The sequence below is a fragment of the Tetranychus urticae genome, chromosome 3 (assembly GCF_039701765.1).
Source record: "Tetranychus urticae isolate SD_2017Ah chromosome 3, NJAU_TeUrti_SD_1.0, whole genome shotgun sequence".
NCBI lineage: Eukaryota > Metazoa > Arthropoda > Arachnida > Trombidiformes > Tetranychidae > Tetranychus > Tetranychus urticae.
The window spans coordinates 6768065-6784172 of NC_142960.1; the positions used below are offsets into that span (position 1 = coordinate 6768065).

At 31.8% G+C, this 16108-nt stretch overlaps 2 protein-coding genes across 2 annotated transcripts; one reads left to right on the top strand and one right to left on the bottom strand.

The window, feature by feature from the left end:
• Positions 1-440: 440 nt before the first annotated feature.
• On the top strand, positions 441-2099 carry LOC149093276 (uncharacterized). Its single transcript, XM_089268604.1, has 2 exons — positions 441-1616; positions 1741-2099. The coding sequence occupies exons 1-2, from the start codon at positions 714-716 to the stop codon at positions 1894-1896; spliced, it is 1059 nt and encodes a 352-aa protein (XP_089124730.1). The 5' UTR covers positions 441-713; the 3' UTR covers positions 1897-2099.
• An 8883-nt stretch (positions 2100-10982) lies between these two features.
• On the bottom strand, positions 10983-12270 carry LOC149093277 (uncharacterized). Its single transcript, XM_089268701.1, has 2 exons — positions 11351-12270; positions 10983-11287 (listed from the first exon to the last, which is right to left on the bottom strand). The coding sequence occupies exons 1-2, from the start codon at positions 12248-12250 to the stop codon at positions 11138-11140; spliced, it is 1050 nt and encodes a 349-aa protein (XP_089124827.1). The 5' UTR covers positions 12251-12270; the 3' UTR covers positions 10983-11137.
• Between the last annotated feature and the right edge of the window lie 3838 nt (positions 12271-16108).

A 16108-nucleotide genomic window follows, 5' to 3' on the forward strand; every position in this document is an offset into this window, starting at 1 on the left:
GACAATACCAGCGAAAAGCTAATCACAAAGGTTGATAAGACATAAGGCTTTATCACATTTTCTTATCGAACCACCGAAACCAGTTTCATCTTAGATCTTCTCATTTACCTTTTAGCTGTTGACGGGTTTTAGAGCAACACCCTTTATATGCGTAGATGATAAATATAAATGCAATACGAAATGATCCAATGCAGATAACATAACATTAAGTTACACCTACAGTAACTACAGTCTCAGCAAGACATAACGCGAGGAGGAATGACGATCTTTTGTATCAAAAATAAGATTTAGCTCAAAGTAAAGGGTTCTTTGCCCCTTCTTCCAATATGTTCTTTCTTGGTGAAAGTGTTTTTGAATAATGGGGAAACAAAAATATGCCCTTTTGTATAAGATAAATAATAGATGATCTTTTATTCTCATTTTTTACTTCTAGTCAAAAATTATTGTTCAAAATATCATTTCACCTTTTAAAAAATAAAATGTTTCCTAAACTGATCGATTGAAATATTAATTTCAAACAAATATCTTGATTGTCAATGGTCATTACGCCCATGATCAATTTTATAATCATTGAGCCAACCAGAGAAAAGAGTAAATCAATACTGAAAAATTGCTGTTCATTTCAATTTATATAAAATTAGTTCTTATTCCTCGAGTTAACCTCAGAAAGAAAAGTTAACTAAATTTCAGAGTTGTATTGAAAATATGGGTGAATGGATTCAAATCAAACAAATGAAAATATGTTTGAAATATGCAAACCAACTGGAATACTTGCTAAGGGACTTTATTCTGGACGAAAAGCCATATTTCTGCTTTTTGGACTAATCCTTTATATCGATGGATTGATTTGGGCTACGGGGCTTTGGATTCCAATGAAGATTATGGGAGTAGTGACTATAACAATTTCTACGATTATCCAAATGGCCTGTGGAACCTTCATACTCATTGTTTACTGGAACCGAAATAAATACATTGAATGCTTCAATCACTTTGAAAGCGGTGCTCAAATCAGTAGTTTATGTCCGACTGTTGCTTGCTATTTGAAAAAACATCGTTACATTATCACGGCTGCAGCTTCATTGAGCTTTGTTGCCTATTTCGGTACAGGTTGCCTCTATATGTATCGAGTTTCGGGAAATTCATCAAATCATTATCTGTCAATCGTCGTTCTTGGAACCAGAATGATTGGTCTTACAGGTTATTTCGCTTGTCTTTGTTTCTTCATTGAAACTTGCCTTTATATTCAAAGCTGTTTCTTGCAAGTTGAGACCCAGATACAAATATTGAGAGACTCAAACAACACATTAACATTGGATGATGTTCGGCGAGTCCGTCAATTGTACTGCATTGCTATTGAAACTACAGAAAAGATCAATTCTCTTTCGATGCCTGTCATAGCCTTCTATTTCGTGAGCAGCATCGTTGAATCTCATTTAACGTTCATTTATACAATTGCAAGCCGTAACTTCTACGCTCCATTGCTGTGTTTTGCAGAGCTTTGTACCTTTTCTCTGGCCATTTATCACATGATTTACATCAATCATCTTGCAACCAGAATTTACGAACAAGTTTATTCTTTCTCATTCAGAACTGATTCACTGATTATAAGCAAAGAGGTAATTTAATTTTCAACTTTATTGTCAGTTTCCTAAAATTATTCATTAGCTTATGTATTTAGCAGAATCCCAATAGACTTTAATTACTATTAATGACAATATTTACTTTCCCTGTTTAAATTAGATACAAATATTTCTAACCCGAATATCGCTTGCAAACGTTGGCTTTACTTTCTTGGACATCTTTGTTATCACACCGACTTGCGCTACTTCACTGGCCACGATATCATTGACTATTGCTTTAGCAACACCAACACTGGCAAATTTCATCAAATCTTGATGTCTCACTTCAAAATTTTAGTCCTTTTAGTTTTCAAAAATACCGAGAAATTCATTTTTGTTAACTATTAACTAATATAAAGCACGAAAATTCAATTTAATTTTCAGGATTTTGAGTACAATTACAAATTGATAATTTTCTTCGACACCTTTATTTATCATAAAGATTTTTGTGATTAAGTTGCACATTACAATCAATAAAAATAACGCAAATATGAATTGTAACTTTCTCACCAGCATTGACAATAAAAACTCGTTATTGACTCGTTATTCCCCATAAAATGGACGCATAAATAGCACTGAAAAGCAAAATGCACCAGCAAAACGGGAAAAGGAATCTAAGATAATATCAAAGTCCATCAAGCTAATAATTAGATTAAGATGTCGATTCATTTACGTAAGTAATAACTAATAGTTGCATTTTAACTTATTTATTTAAGGTTTACTTTATTTAACGTTTCAAAGACAAAAAGATTGATCAGCAATAATGAAACTCGGCAAAAACTCCAAAAAGGCTGACATAATCATTAATTTGAAATATAGATACCTTATCAAGTAGTCTATCAAAATTGATAGAAGTAAGCAAGGCACATTGATAATGGTGAATTGCTAGTTCTTCAGAGAATTGGCGACTTGAAGAACCTCTTGAGTTTCCCTTGAACAAGTTTATCGTTGAGCCTCGAATGGTGTCTTACATAGCATTTCTTGGGCGATATTCAACAAATCTGGAATTAACTTATCGATAGATCACCTAATGATAAAGTTTTGATCTTAAGCAAGTAGCACCTTGAATGTCAAATAGTAAGTTATAAAACTAAAGATGCAACTAAAGATTTTAATCAAAGCGCCAGCAGTTAAATGCGTTTAAATACAATTATCAAAATTAAATTTGAAAATGGCCATAATTTTACATAAATTATAAAGTATAATGAAGAAGAATAGAAATTGTTCAGATCAATTAGGAATTCGAACGGTTTTTAATAATATAATTTTATTTGTGCTCAGTCAAACGTTCGGTGGTGTACAGTTATCTGAATATGCTCAATTTTGGGTAACTAATCATAGAATGACAATAATTATTGGATTTGTGTTGCGATCATATCATAAGGGATGCTTATATTAGCCATATAGTTTCGTAACAATTATATTATAATGTTCATTTTTTGAAAGTGATGAGAATTGCCAGTATTTTATTTGAATGGGGACTTCAAGCTTTAAGTTAAATTTTTCTTGAAAATGGTTGGGATCGCCAGAGCAATGGTGAGTAATAGAGTGCCAAATGAAGTGACAAAAGCTGGTGTTATGAGAACGATCTTTAAAATATTTAAACCCACGTCGCCCCTTCGGATTCGAGTGAAGAAGAATCTCATCTAAAATTATTAGAAAAAAGAAACGAATGTAAATGAAATGAAAAGCGTTTCACAAATGCGTTTGAATCTCACCTCATTTTGCATCTCAATAGACTCTACTTTATATGAGAGTGAATAAACCTGGTTAAAGGCTGCATTTGCAAGTCGGTTTATGTTAGCGATGTGAAAGGTAAGAAGGATCAATGAAAATACTTCTCGAACCATAAAAATGAGATAAAGGTGGTTAAATCCATAGATGATTATTACCAAATTCAACTGAAATGAGCCAATGCAAGTAAAATAGTAAACAGGTAAAATCCAGAATAATAAAGAGTCCAATTTTCGCGACTTTTCAATGGCGACATCATATAATTGGCGAATCTGTTGCATCTCTTCAAAGTTTAATGAGGAATCGGACATTTTTAAAGATTCAATTTGATCTTCTACCATTTTGAAGCAGACTTGAACATGCAGACAGCATTCAACGATGAATTGAATGATTGCGTAGCGGTTCAGATAGATTATTGATCGTAAAATATGCGAGAATATTTTTATCGCTATTTGATAATTTGATTGTGACTGTTGATCCATTTTGATTACATCGAAAGTTGCATTAATAGAATAAAGAGTAAATATGAATGGATAACCGAGTGTAGTGAGTGTGCGATACTTGGCAATAAATTTACGAATGGAGGTATCGATTGACATGTAGGTAGCGATTTCTCTGTCGAAGTAGTTGATGAATTCTTTGAACGATTTTCGCTTGAAAATCAAATATACGCAAATCACCAAGTAAGAAGTGGCATAAAAAAAGTACCATAAAACAAATAAACTTCCGAGAATCTTGAAATGTTTCAGTGTTTCGCAACAAACCGCAGTAAATGATAACAGAAGAAGAGAAAGTATTATTTTATTGTTGGTTTTCAGTGCCTTCGCAAATAGTCCGCTCGGTTGGTGATATTCATCAGATTGTACTTCAGGATGGACTTGTGACATTTTAACGATAGTTCGATGTTATTAGCTTTAGTCGATTTAGTTTGATATCAGGTTGATAAGAAGCTAATATGGTCAAGTTAAAAACTGATTTTACTCTGAAACTGTTATTTCATTATCTGACAGTCTAACTTTACTGTTACTTTACAGTTATTACTTGATGTTGGGAATTAATAAATCCAATTAATCACATTTTCATAAAAATACATGACAATTTTATAGTTTTGTCAATAAAATTTTCAGTTTCGGTAAATTGTATTCCTTTTCAGTTCCATGCTGGTTAGTATTTGCAATAATTAAACATGGACAATCTTTATGGATAGTTGGAAAAACAGTTTTCTTTGGATTTAAAAATGATTTATATTCAACATTTTTAGTGATTGATGACTCAATTACTGACTTATTGTGAGAGAATCGTCTGGACCAAAGTCTTAACATCGGTTTTTGTTACGATCAAGATAATTTGAAAACAATCCCAGCAAGACTTTTTCGAGCAGAAATGATGATCTTTTGTATTGAAAGCATGTAACTTAAAATAGACTATCTTTTTAGTAGAGCCAAAACAGTAATTTGTCCAAAACCTATTGTACAAAATGTCATTTCTTCTTGCGACGAAATAAAACATTGATTTTTCTAAAATATTCATATTGTCAAACCTTTTTCTGTAACAACCATTTTACCGATCTTATCTACATGCATTGATTATTTATATCCTTTGAAATCAATAAGCTCGAAGATAAGTTCAAAACGATTGAAAAAACCACAGTAAAAAATGCCACAAGTTTGATTGAATCCCATAAAGCCTTTATTTCAAATCAAACCATTTCGCCAGTGTGCAACCGTAGCTCGTATTTAAATCGCATTTTTAATCAAATAATAATCCCCACAATAAGCAGGCAAAACCCAAAGGCTATTTCTCTAAATCCTTAGCACTATCGAATCTTTAGCAATTCTTTGCAGTTTATTTAAAACTCAATTATCAATATGTTGATCAGAATTACTCATGTTGGAACTATGATAAATTTTGCATAACTGAAAAGGTGAGACCTGTTTAATTTTTCTGTGTATTGTTTACTCTATAAGGTTTTTTCATTCTCAAGTCCCGTAGAAAGCATTCTGGACACATCTTAAAACCAAAGTTTGCGAGATTTTTCGTCAATCTGAAAATTTAGATAAACGAATTCGAGAATAAGAGCTAAAATGAAATAATTTAATTTTCTCAATTTAATAACATTAATAACCGAACAGTTTTAAAACACAGTTTAGTTTTACAGTCACTAAAAGCACTAGCAGTTTCATTAATGCGTTTTATACGATTGAAAGATTCTACATAAATATGACAATCTGTTCTAAATGTGCTCAATTTTCTAGAGGAATACAATAGAAAATTACAATTATCGATTTAAGTAAAGATACATGTATAACAGTACATGTATTGGTGCTAGTGATAACATTACAACTATTTTATAATAAAATTTTGCGTTCAATTTTTTTTGAAAATGGTTGGTATTGCCAGAGCAATGGTAAGTGATAAAGTGCCAAATGAAGTGACGAAAGCAGGTGTTATGAGAACGATCTTTAGAATGGTTAAACCAACATCGCCCCTTCGGATTCGAGTGAAGAAGAATCGCATCTAAAGTTGAGAGAAACGAAGACAATGTAATGAAAGCGGTTTACAAATGTGTTTAAATCTCACCTCATTTTGCATCTCAACAGACTCTACTTTGTATAAAAGTAATAAACCTGGTTAAAGGCTGCATTTGCAAGTCGGTTTATTTTAGCAATACCGAATGTAAGAAGAATCAATGTAAAGACTTCTCGGACAATCAACATGAGGTAAAGGTGACTATATTCATAGATAATTAGTACCAAATTCAACTCAAATGACCCGATGCAAGTGAAATAGTAAACAGGTAAAACCCAGAATAAAAATGAGCCCAATTTTTTCGTCTTTTTAATGGCAACATCATATAACTGGCGAATTTCTTGCGTCTCTTCAAAGTTCAATGAGAAATCGGACATTTTCAACGATTCAATTTGATCTTCTACCATTTTGAAACAGACTTGAGCATGCAGACAGCATTCAATGATGAATTGAATGATTATGTAGTGATTCAGGTAGATTATTGTTCGAAAAAGGTTCCAGAATACTTGCATAATCATTCGATTATATGATTGTGATTGACGATAGATTTGAATAGCGTCGTAAGCCCCATAAGTGACATAAAGAGTAAATATGAATGGATAACCGATTGTAATAAGTGTGCGATTCTTGACAATATAACCTATGCGCAGAAATTCTTGGACAGATTAGTTAAATCCTTTTTTCTCGGAATCTGTTTGACCTACGGCATTGAAATTTTCTAAGAATATTAATTAAACATTGGGCTATGATTGTATATAAAGCTCAGAACTTTCAGGCACCTAATTCACTAGTTATTCATCATGTCTTCACTGCATCTAAAACCAGCGTGTCAAAACTTTTTTTTGTGCAATTCAGAAAAGTTATCTAGGTCAAAAATCGTTGCAAAATTTGTTGAATTCGGTGTCCCTCGATCAACTGCCAATCTTTGGTATAATTTATTGAAAGAAAATGTTGAAAATTTTTTAGTGAAAAATTCTGGTCGACCTAACATTACGCCATCGGTCAAGAAAAAAGTTCTTGGAATTACAGAGAACATGATTTTCCCTGGATTTCGAGCAGTTGGTAGAAAATTGAATGTGACTGGTGCGACTGCTGTAAAAATGTTATTTACGGATGGAGGTATCGTTTGACAGGTAATTAAAAATCTCTCTGTCGAAGTAGTTGATGAATTCGTTGTATGATTTGCGCTTGAAAATCAAATAGATGCAAATTGCAAAGTAAGAAGTGGCAGTAAAGATGCGCCATGATGAGCCAAAGCTTCTGTAGATATTGAAATCTTGCATCGTTTGAAAAATAGTCACGGTGAAGGTTAACAGAAGAGGCAATAATATTGTTTTATTATTGGTTTTCAGTGCCTTCGCAAACAGTCCGCTCGGTTGGTGATAATCATCAGATTGCGTTTCAGGATGCACTTGAGACATTTTAAACGATAGTTGGATGTTAGTTATATGCTTTAGTCGGTCGAGTTTATTATTATTAAAAAAGATTGATAAGAAGCTAATATGGTCAAGTTAAAAACTGATTTTACTCTGAAAGTGTTACTTTAATATTTTACAGTCTATTATTGAATGTTGGCCTCAATTAATGAATTCAATTAATCACATTTTTCATAAAAATACATGACAATTTAATAGTTTTGTTAATAAAATTTCAGTTTTGCTAAAATTTAATTCTGTTCAAGTTTCATGCTGGTTAGTTTATGCATTGATAAAATATGGACAATCTTTTTAATTTTAAAGTTTTCTTTGAATTTAATTCATATTATTTTACCTTTTAATGATTGATAACTTAATTACTGAAAGGGGATTCTAGATTAAAATGAAAACACTGGTTTTTGTTACAACTGTAGGGTAAAATTCTGATTACTGAATTTAATTCAATGCATCTCTCCTTTTGACTTTGAATCTCTAAATTCAATCTTTTCTTTATTTAAATTCAATTCATTTATCTTTGTTTTTCATAAACTTTTATTTTAATTGCTCAAACAATATGATTATCTCTGTCCACTCAAGCCAAAACTAAGAACAAGTGCATTCTTCAATTGTAAGCCTAAGGGCAAATAAGTTACCTGAGTAAATCTTGGTTAATCTGACCACAATTCTGGTTAGCTTAAGCTAAGAAAATTAAGGTGAAATTTGAGCTCCAAAAAGAAAGAGAAGTAAAATTACCTTTCTAATTTGACTCGCTTTTTCAACTTATGTTTCACCTTGCTTTAAGCTGTAAAGCACTAAAAAGGCTATCCTTATCTCTCAAGAGATATCTATGTCTCAAGACATGTAAAGGGTACAAAGGCACAGTAGCCTTAACAGTATTAATTACTGATAAAAAGCAACTTTAGTCACCATACTGTACCCTTCAATTGCAGACAATTGAAGACAGAGAAATCGCATCCCTTTCAATTATTCCCTCCAAAAAGTATCCTTTGTTTTAACTGTTGGTATAAAACCAAATTACTTCACTTTTCAATTCACTTTCAATTTTTGTAAGTCAACCTTCTGTTTCATTCAATGTTACCATTAAACCATTATTTCTCAAGAAATATCCAAACCTTCTTTATGAAGTCTTCCAGTATTCTTAATTCAGTTAAATTTGATTTAATTTCAATAAAGTTATTTCAGTTAACTCTCAGTATTCTCATTGAATTGTGTTCCATCTCTCAAGAGATCTCTACAACACTTTGTGCATGTACAACTCAGTTAGGACATACAAGATCGGTCCTTGATACGAACTTAAAACTTGTAGTGAAAGCAAGTATTGCAGCCTTCTAACCAGATAGCTACCGTAACCAACCTTTCACAACCAAGAAAGTATAATTTGAAAACAATCTCAGCAAGACTTTATGCGAGCAGAAATGACGATCTTTTGTATTGAAAATACGATGTAACTCAAAATAGCTGATCGTTATGTTCCTACATTTCACTATAACTCATTGTTCAAAAAGTCATTTCATTTTTTAACGAAATAAAATTTTTGATAGTTTGCCTAAATTGATTGATTGTAATATTAATTTCAAACAATATCAGCTTCTCATTGTATATTTATTCTAACCGAATAGTCAATGGTCATTCAATACATAACAAATTTCATAATCAATGAGTCGAACCCAGAGTGAATCAATACTGACTTATTTGGGCTTATGCCATTTTTTGTGAAAAATAAGTTCTTTTTGCGAGTTTACCTCTGAAAGAGGAATTTAATTCACCGAATTAAGAGCTGTTTTCAAAGTTAAATTGAAAATATGAATAAAATAAATTCAAATGAAAGAAACACAAATGTGTTTGAAATATGTAAACCAACTGGAATACTTGCTAAAGGACTTTATTCTGGACGGAAAGCCATCTTTCTGTTTTTTGGTTTCATCCTTTATATCGATGGATTGATTTGGGCGACGGGACTTCGGATTCCAATGAGTATTATGGGAGCAGTAAATACTTCAATTTACACGATTATCCAAATGGCCTGTAACCTTCATACTCCTTGTTAACTTGAACCGAAAAAATACGTTCAATGCTTCAACCACTTTGAAAGCAATGCTCAAATCAGTAGTTTATGTCCGACTGTTGCTTGCTATTTGAAAAAACATCGTTTCATTATCACGGCTGCAGCTTCATTGAGCTTTGTTACCTATTTCGGTACAGGTTGCCTCTATATGTATCAAGTTTCGGGAAATTCATCAAATCATTATCTGTCAATCGTCGTTCTTGGAATCAGAATAATTGGTCTTACAGGTTATTTCGCTTGTCTCTGTTTCTTCATTGAAACTTGTCTTTATATTCAAAGCTGTTTCTTGCAAGTTGAGGCTCAAATAAAAATATTGAGCGACTCAAACGGCACTTTAGGATTGGATGATGTTAGGCGAGTCCGTCGGTTGTACTGCATTGCTATTGAAACCACAGAAAAGATCAATTCTCTATCGATGCCTGTTATAGCCTTCTATTTCGTGACCAGTATCGTTCTATCTCATTTAACGTTCATTTACACAATTGCAATTTCTAATTTCTACGCTCCATTCCTGTGTTTTGCAGAGCTTTGTTCCTTTTCTCTGGCCATTTACCACATGATTTATATTAATCATCTCGCAACCAGAATTTATGAACAAGTTTATTCTTTCTCATTGAAAACAGATTCACTGACTGTAAGCAAAGAGGTAATTTAATTTTTAAGTTGACTTCAATATGTCTGGCATTCTTTATGAGCTTAAATATTTAGCAGACTCCTAACAGTCTTGTATTAACCCAAATTTTCTTATTTTATCATCGAAATTAGGTACAAATATTTCTAACCCGAATAGCACTTGCAAACGTTGGCTTGACTTTCTTGGACATATTTGTTATCACACCAACTTGCGCCACTTCATTGGCCACGATATCATTGACTATTGCTTTAGCAACACCAACACTGGCAAATTACATCAAGTCTTGAAGATTTACTTCAATATCCAGCCGTGCACCTTTACTAATTTCATTTAATGATACTAATAACTACTAATCACGAACATTAAAAGCACAAGAATTTGAGCACAACTTAAAATTGATAATATACTTCGACACCTTAATGTGTATTCAAGATTCTTTAAATTAAGTTTTCTTTACAATGTAAATTATATTTTAATCAAGCAAAATATAAATTGTAATTTACTCACCAGCATTGACAATAAATTCAACTCGATAATGACTCGGCGTTCCCCATTAAAAGGAAGCATAAATAGCACCTCCATAGACAGTAAAGGGGCATATTAAGTCCATCTATAATTACTAGCTTAGTAATTAGAGTAAGATGTCGATTTATAAGCAATAACTTGAAGCACCAAAAAAGACAAAATTACTCATTAATTTGAAAGTTCCTAGTCAATAAACAGCAAAAAACGGACAATAGTAAGCACCAAATGCAGATTCGAGAAAATCTATAGTATTTTTTGATACCGTTCAGAGCATTCTTATTCCCTAATAAGATGTTCAAAAAATATGATATTTAACTTGTCGATAAATAAACTAATAATAGAGTTTTGATCTTCAACAATAATAACTTTAATACAAACAAGTAAATTGTGAAACTGAAGATACAACCAAACAATGTAAATACACAATAATTATTGGATTAATTATATTATAATGAAACTTTGCGTTCAATTTTTTTCTGAAAATGGTTGAATTGGGCTAATTTGGGTTTCGTTATGGGCTTCAAAGATCAAAACAATGCTTACGTTAGCCATATTATTTTCATGACAATTATTTTGAAGACTTGAAGCTTTACATTCAATTTTTCTTGAAAATGGTGGGAATCGCCAGAGCAATGGTCAGTAATAAAGTGCCAAATGAAGTAACAAAAGCAGGTGTTATGAGAACGATCTTTAAAATTGTTAAACCAACATCGCCCCGCCTGATTCGAGTGAAGAAGAATCGCAACTGAAATTGAGAGAAAAAAGAGAATGAAATGAAAAGCGTTTTGCAAATGTGTTTGAATCTCACCTCATTTTGCATCTCAACAGACTCTACTTTATATGAGAGTGCATAAACCTGGTTAAAGGCTTCATTTGCAAGTCGGTTTATGTTAGCAATGTGAAAGGTAACAAGAGTCAATGTAATCAATTCTCGCACAATCAACATGAGATTAACGGGATTATACTCATAGATGATCCATATCAAATTCAACTGAAATGATCCGAGGCAAGTAAAATAATAAACAGGTAAAAACCAGAATAATAATGAGTCGAGTTTTCTCGTCTTTTTGATGGCAAAATCATATAATTTGCGAACCTTTTGCATCTCTTCAAAGTCCAATGAGGAATCGGACATTTTCAAAGATTCAACTTTATCTTGCACCATTTTGAAGCAGATTTGAGCATGCAGACAGCATTCGGCGATGAATTGAATGATGGTGTAGTGATTCAAGTAGATTATTGATCTTACAAGATGTCCGAATACTTGAATTGCAAGTTGATAATATGATAATGATGGCTGATAGATTTGAATAGCACAGTAAGTTCCATAAGTGATATGGAGAGTGAATATGAATGGATAACCAATTGAAATGAGTAAGCAATTTTTTGCAATATATTTACGATTTGAATCGTTTGACATATAATTGCCAATTTTTCTGTCTAAATAGTAAATGAATTTGTTGTATGATTTTCGCTGGAAAATCAAAATGACGCTGAGCACTACGTAAGAAATGACATATAGGAGGTACCAAGAAGTAACAAAGTCTCTGCGGGTCTCGAAAGCTTTCAATGTGTCAAAAACAGCCGAAGTGAAAGATAACAGAAGCAGAGATAATATTGTTTTATTGTTGGTTCTCAGCGCCTTCGCAAACAGTCCGCTTGGTTGGTGATAATCATCAGATTGTGTTTCAGGATGCACTTGTGACATTTTAACGATAGTTAGATGTTAGTTATATGCTTTAGCAGATCGAGTCTATTATTAATAGATTGATAAAAAGTTAATCTCATCAAATTAAAATTTGATTTCACTCCGAGTCGTACCACAACTTTTTATTTGGCAGTCTAACATTGAATGTTGGACTCGTTCAATCAATTAATCACATTTTCATAAATACATGACATTTTAATAGTTTTGTCGATCAAATTTTCAAATTTTATTCTGCTCAAGTTTCATGCTGGTTAGTCTGTGCAATAATAAAACAACGACAATCTTTTTAATTCTACATTTTCTTTGAATTTTAAATTTTATAATATTCAATTTTTCCAATGATTGATAACTTAATTATTGAGAGAAAAATCTAGATTAAAATGAAAACATTAAAAATCTGGTTTTTGTTACGATGAAGAAAAAATAATTTGAAAAGAATCTCAGCAAGACTTTATGCGATGTACGATGTAACTCAAAAAAGATGATCATTATGTTCATTCATTTCACTATAAATCATTGTTATAAAAAAAATTTCCACAGAAATAAATGTTTTATCAAATTTGCTAAATTGATTGATCGAAATTTTAATTTCAAACAACATAGTCTGCTCATTGTTTATTTAATTTCAACCAGATATCTAACTTGCCAATGGTCATTCAATGAATAACAAATTTTACCATCAGTGAGTGAAACTAGAGTGAATCAATACTGACTTATTTGCATTCATTTGATTTTATAAAAGTTAACCCTTATTGTGCTAGTTTACATCTGAAAGAAAAGTTTAATTAAATAAATTTCGAAGTTGTTTTCAAAGTTGTATCACTAAATTGTGAAGTTTAATCAGAAATATGAATAAAATAGATTCAAATCAAACAAATACAAATGTGTTTGCAATATGCAAACCAACTGGAATACTTGCTAAAGGACAGTATTCTGGACGTACCGCCATATTCCTGTTCCTTAGGCTCATCCTTTATTTTGATGGATTGCTATTTGCAATGGAACTTTGGATTCCAATAAATACTATGGGAGCAGTAAATAATATAATCTATATGATTACCCAAATGGCCTGTGGGACCTTCATACTCCTTGTCTACTGGAACCGAAACAAATACATTGAATGCTTCAACTACTTCGGCAGCAATGTTCAAATCACTAGTTTATGTCCGTCTGTTGCTTGGTATTTGAAAAAACATCGATTTATCACCACGGCTGTTATTTCATTGGTCTTTGCAATTTACTTTGGTGCAGGCTGCATCTATGTTGGTGAATTTTTTGTCGATTTATCCGACAATTATCAGCAAATAGTTGTTCTTGGAATCAGGTTGATTGGTCTCGCAGCTTATTTAGCTTGTCTCTGTTTCTTCATTGAAACTTGCCTTTATATTCAAAGCTGTTTCTTACAAGTTGAGACCCAAATACAGATATTGAGTAACTCAAACAACGCATTAACATTGAATGATGTTCGGCGAATCCGTCGTTTGTACTGCATTGCTATTGAAACCACAGAAAAGATCAATTCTCTATCAATGCCTGTCATAGCCTTCTATTTCGTCATCAGTATCGTGGAATCTCATTTTGCTTTCGTTTACACAATTGCAAATCCAACTGGTTACTCTTTATTAATGTGTATCGCTGAGCTTTGTACCTTTTCTCTTGCCATTTATAACATCATTTTTATTGATCATCTTGCAATCGGAATTTACGAACAAGTTTATTCTTTTTCATTCAGAACTGATTCACTGATTATAAGCAAAGAGGTAATTGAATTCTTGTTCATCTAATATTCTAACCCAATCTAGTTTGAACGTTAAATACTACTCTTAGATTCTTTATGAGCTTATGTATTTATTAATAGTAAAATCCCGATAGCCTTTTATTAACCTAAATTTTTTTATTTTCTTATTGCAATTAGATACAAATATTTCTAACCCGAATATCACTTGCAAATGTTGGCTTTACTTTCTTGGACATCACACCAACTTGCGCTACTTCACTGGCAACGATATCGTTGACTTTTGCTTTAGCAACACCAACACTGGCAAATTATATCAAGTCTTAATGTTTAACTTCAATTTTCCTGTCTTTTACCTGTGCAAAAATATTGAGAAAATTCATGTTATTATAAATCACGAGAATTAAACTGTCAGATTTTCAGCACAACCACAAATTAATAACTCACTTCTACACCTTGATTTGGATCAAAGAATCTGAAAGAAAAGAGTTTTCTTTGCACTAAATTATATTTTAATCAAACATTATCACCCCCCCCATGAAATACGCTTTGAAAATAAATTCCATGAAGTTTAAGAAAATGCTTGTCAACCATAAAATTTAGATCAACGAATTTGAGAATTAGATCTGAAATGGTCTATTGAAATGAAATGATTTAATTTTTTCAATTAATAATACCAAAAAAGTTTATGAGTAAAATGATAAGAACTACAGTGCATTGCATAAGTTTAGGAATCGCGTTTTAATTTTCATAACTCATTCGTTTTTGTGGCAAAATTGATCAAAATTGGTATGCACATTTTTAGTAGGTCGATAAATACGACTATGGAAAATTATAATGAAAAATATAAATACAAGCGGTCATTTTATCGATCGATTGATTAGGGTTTCAAGACGGTATTGCAAAAGTTTAGGAATTTCCAATTTTTCATGGAAGTTAGTTGAGATAATGGCACCATTTTTTGTTCAATTGTTGTTCATTTAGTAAGCAAACAATAGGGCAATTTCGGTTAAATTTGCATAAGTTTTCATTAAAAAAATTGCAAAGTTAATTTAACATGGGAGTCAATGGGAAAATTACTTATTTTCGGGCATATTCGGCAATTGCAATAAAATTTTGAAGTTTGGAAATTTGAAAATGGCCTCAAATTATAGCTGACATATGTTTTGTTAGATCATGAAAAAGTTTCAATTATCTATTCACAATTTCACTAGATATTGACCATCACCTTGTTTTGGGTGCATTCCAATTGGTTTTCAATTGGTTTAATGTTGTAGGTAAAAGATTTGTGAGATGATGAACGATATCTACTGAAATTGCGAAAAGAGGTTTGCATTTTTTTCATGATCTAACAAAACATATGTCAGCTATAATTTGAGGCCATTTTCAAATTTCCAAACTTCAAAATTTTATTGCAATTGCCGAATATGCCCGAAAATAAGTAATTTTCCCATTGACTCCCATGTTAAATTAACTTTGCAATTTTTTTAATGAAAACTTATGCAAATTTAACCGAAATTGCCCTATTGTTTGCTTACTAAATGAACAACAATTGAACAAAAAATGGTGCCATTATCTCAACTAACTTCCATGAAAAATTGGAAATTCCTAAACTTTTGCAATACCGTCTTGAAACCCTAATCAATCGATCGATAAAATGACCGCTTGTATTTATATTTTTCATTATAATTTTCCATAGTCGTATTTATCGACCTACTAAAAATGTGCATACCAATTTTGATCCATTTTGCCACAAAAACGAATGAGTTATGAAAATTAAAACGCGATTCCTAAACTTATGCAATGCACTGTAAGTACTTTTAAGGTTATCTTATCTTTTATTTAGGACGCAAAAGAAATAAGGGAATACAGCTTCAGTTTGAGGCCGTAAAACACTGGTGATACACAGGTGGCTAAATATGCTCAATTTTCTGGAGGCAAACCATAAAATGACTAGAAATAGGCATTTAAGTAAAGATATAACAATGATTATGCTAGTCATATAAATTCATTACAATTATTTCATAAGGAAATTTCGCTTTCAATTTTTCTTGAAAATGGTTGGAATTGCCAGAGCAATAGTCAATGATAAAGTGGCAAATGAAGTGACAAAAGCAGGTGTT

Coding starts and splice junctions, on each gene's coding strand:
- LOC149093276 (XM_089268604.1), top strand. CDS start 714: ATGGATTCAAATCAAACAAATGAAAATATGTTTGAAATATGCAAACCA. Junction 1,617..1,740: donor CACTGATTATAAGCAAAGAG/GTAATTTAATTT, acceptor TGTTTAAATTAG/ATACAAATATTTCTAACCCG.
- LOC149093277 (XM_089268701.1), bottom strand. CDS start 12,250: ATGTCACAAGTGCATCCTGAAACACAATCTGATGATTATCACCAACCA. Junction 11,288..11,350: donor CTGTTGAGATGCAAAATGAG/GTGAGATTCAAA, acceptor TCTCAATTTCAG/TTGCGATTCTTCTTCACTCG.